We start from the raw sequence: 2,703 nt of genomic DNA, 5'->3' as shown, positions 1-2,703 counted from the left end.
CAGGCCCTGACTGGAACCTTTCCGGCCCAGCCCCCAGCAGGAGGCGCAGAAAATCTTCAAAGCCACCCACCCCATGGACGCTGAAGTCACGAAGGCCAAGGTGAGGGACGGGGAGATCCAGCGGGAGCCCCAGGCCGACGTCCCAGCCGCCTCTCCCCAACTCGGGGGTTTGGGGACCGGAGGCCGGTCGCTCCGAGCCTCAGTTTCCCCGTCTGTAACATGCGGCCAGCGCCCACTCCCGCTGGTTTGGGGAACTGTGCGCCTCTCTGGGAGCTGACGGCGGCCGCCCTCCCTCCCCAGCTCCTGGGGTTTGGCTCCGCTCTCCTGGACAACGTGGACCCCAACCCCGAGAACTTCGTGGGGGCCGGGATCATCCAGACGAAAGCCCTGCAGGTGGGCTGTCTGCTCCGGCTGGAGCCCAACGCCCAGGCTCAGGTGAGCGGTGGTTGGGAGGCCCACCTGCAGCAGGTCCCCCCCCCCGCCCCCCCAATCCTCTGGCTCATCTTCCACTCCCCTTCCCTCCCTCCCTGGTTTGTGTCTCTATATCCTTTCCACCTTTCCTGGCCTCTCTTTATTTTTCATTCTTTGCCTGTTCCCATCCTTTTTATTTCCACTTCCTGTCCCTTCTATCACCTTCCTGACCCCTTTCTCCTTTTTCTCTCTTCTCTCTCCCCTGTCTCCCCCCACCCCTGGGCTCCCCGTCCTCTCACCTGCCTGCCCTATCCCTCTGCCTCCTCCCTGAGCCCCCCCTGCTCCCCCAGATGTACCGGCTGACCCTGCGCACCAGCAAGGAGCCTGTCTCCCGTCACCTGTGTGAGCTGCTGGCCCAGCAGTTCTGAGCCCCGACCCTGCCCCCGGAAGTGTGGCCGGCGCCAGGAAGCCCCTGGGACTGAGGGAGCTTTGGTGGACGGAGCAGTGAGGGGACCTCCGCTGGTGACAGGGAAGACCCCAGGGTAGGGGGGTGCCTGGGACTTTCCTCCGGCCTTTTGTATTTTTATTTTTGTTCATCTGCTGCTGTTTACATTCTGGGGGGTTGGGGGAGCCCCCTCCCTCCATTCCCCCCCCAAGCACAGAGGGGAGAGGGGCCAGGGAAGCAGGCGCCTCCTCCCCTCCCCCCCACCCTGTTGTGGCCCCTCCTGCCCCGTCCCCGTCCAGGGGCTGTGTATTATTGTGACCCAATAAACAGAGACGCTAACAGCCCGGTTCCTGTCTGCCGCTCACGCCCAGCGGTCAGAAGAGTGGGGTGAGGGCCTGCAGGGTGCGGGCGGCCAGGCTCCGCAGCCCATGGCAGGGGCTCTGAGCCGACAGCAGCAGCAGCAGCCGCCGGGGCCCCAACTGTAGGGCCACCAGACGCCATCCTGTGCCTGGCTCCTCGGTCCCCGAGACCAGGTAGCAGGCTCTGGGCACCTGAGCCCGCTGGGCTGTGTCCTCCACCTTCTCCTCCTGCTGTCCGGGCTCTGGGGAAAGGACAGGACGGACTGAGTGAGCAGAGGGGATGGACCGCGGGCTGCCAACCTGCGGGAGCCGTACCCGATCCTGGGCCTGAGTCTGACTCCCGACAGGCGAGGGCCTCACCTCTCCACCCGGTTGTCAGTGACCTGTAGGCTGCAGGCTCTCACCCAGCATCGGTCCCCCTCTTTCCTGGGGATACTATGTGCAGCCCAACAATTCACTCAGAAACACATGGCAAACACACAGGTGATATTTACCAAGTGTCAGGCACTCAGCTCCAGGTAGTGTGGGGGGGGACCCCACCCCGCTGTGGGGAGCTGGTGGGGAGCTGGAGTTAACAGCTAGGAGGGAGCAGTCCTGGCCTCTCCCAGGCGCTGCTGGTGACCATTTTGCTACATTGATTAGGCTCTTCACTCTGGGCAGTGTCACCCTAGGCCCCTTCCTTTGTCTCTCTAGGGCTCTTGGGTTCTAGGACTTTTCCTAACTAGCCTGGGCTCTGTGGTACCCCCTCCCCCGACTATGGGGAAAGCCTGTACTTAAAGCTGTAGAGCGGAGTGTGACTACTAAGCAGCCGGGCCTCAGTTTCCTCATCTGTAATATGGGAGTGATTATACAGCAGCAGGAACCCTCACCTCTGAGGATGACGGGAGTCACTGCATATAAAGCATCTGGCAACAGATGAACTATTAACATCACCCAGGAGAGTGTCACCTCCAGGCTGGGGCCTCCCTGCCCCTCCTTCCACCCGTGGATGCCCAGGCCTTACCCATGCCCAATACTGAGGCCTACCAGTTCCCCCAGCCCCTCCACTCCCTCCTGTGTGACCTGGGACTCAGTGTCCCAGTCTGTGCAAAGGGGGCGCTGGGCCCACCGCTGACCTGGTGGAAAGTGCATGGTGGTGACGAGGGTGTAGAAGGAACGGAGGAGGCACCGACGCTGCTCAGGGGAAGGATCTGGAAGGAGAAGAACAGGTGACGTGCCTTTCAGGGCCCAGGGCCCTCCCAGCCGCCTTCCCCCCCCACCTAAGTCACCTTTATCCCCTGAAGGCTCCACGGTGAAGAGGCAGCGCTTCAGTTCCAAATGGAGGAGCAGCAGCCTGTGGGGAAGGGCGTGTCATGACCAGGGAGGAAGGAATGAGCACCCCAACCCCCCCTCCCCTCCCTCCCAGCCCTACCCGAGGATGTCGGTGTGCAGGGGGAAGCCAGCGGGCAGAGCTCGGGGTCCCAGCGGCAGGCAGGCCCCGAGTCCAGC

The 2,703-nt window shown here is 63.1% G+C and overlaps 2 protein-coding genes across 2 annotated transcripts in view; one reads left to right on the top strand and one right to left on the bottom strand.

Annotated features, from left to right (window-relative positions):
* Positions 1 to 1,195, top strand: part of AP2A1 (adaptor related protein complex 2 alpha 1 subunit) — a 29,860-nt gene extending 28,665 nt beyond the window's left edge. Inside the window, exons 19-21 of the mRNA XM_015565442.1 lie at positions 14 to 100; positions 301 to 435; positions 762 to 1,195. Coding sequence (XP_015420928.1) covers positions 14 to 100; positions 301 to 435; positions 762 to 839 — 300 coding nt within the window. The 3' untranslated portion in view covers positions 840 to 1,195. The remainder of the gene's footprint in view (positions 1 to 13; positions 101 to 300; positions 436 to 761) is intronic.
* FUZ (fuzzy planar cell polarity protein) overlaps positions 955 to 2,703 on the bottom strand; it is a 5,345-nt gene continuing 3,596 nt past the window's right edge. Inside the window, exons 7-10 of the mRNA XM_006765970.2 lie at positions 2,627 to 2,697; positions 2,484 to 2,548; positions 2,331 to 2,405; positions 955 to 1,457 (exon numbers count right to left, since the gene is read on the bottom strand). Coding sequence (XP_006766033.1) covers positions 1,231 to 1,457; positions 2,331 to 2,405; positions 2,484 to 2,548; positions 2,627 to 2,697 — 438 coding nt within the window. The 3' untranslated portion in view covers positions 955 to 1,230. The remainder of the gene's footprint in view (positions 1,458 to 2,330; positions 2,406 to 2,483; positions 2,549 to 2,626; positions 2,698 to 2,703) is intronic.

Source organism: Myotis davidii, unplaced genomic scaffold (genome assembly GCF_000327345.1).
Source record: "Myotis davidii unplaced genomic scaffold, ASM32734v1 scaffold2100, whole genome shotgun sequence".
NCBI classification, from domain to species: domain Eukaryota; kingdom Metazoa; phylum Chordata; class Mammalia; order Chiroptera; family Vespertilionidae; genus Myotis; species Myotis davidii.
This window is presented reverse-complemented; position numbering and strand designations above follow the sequence as displayed.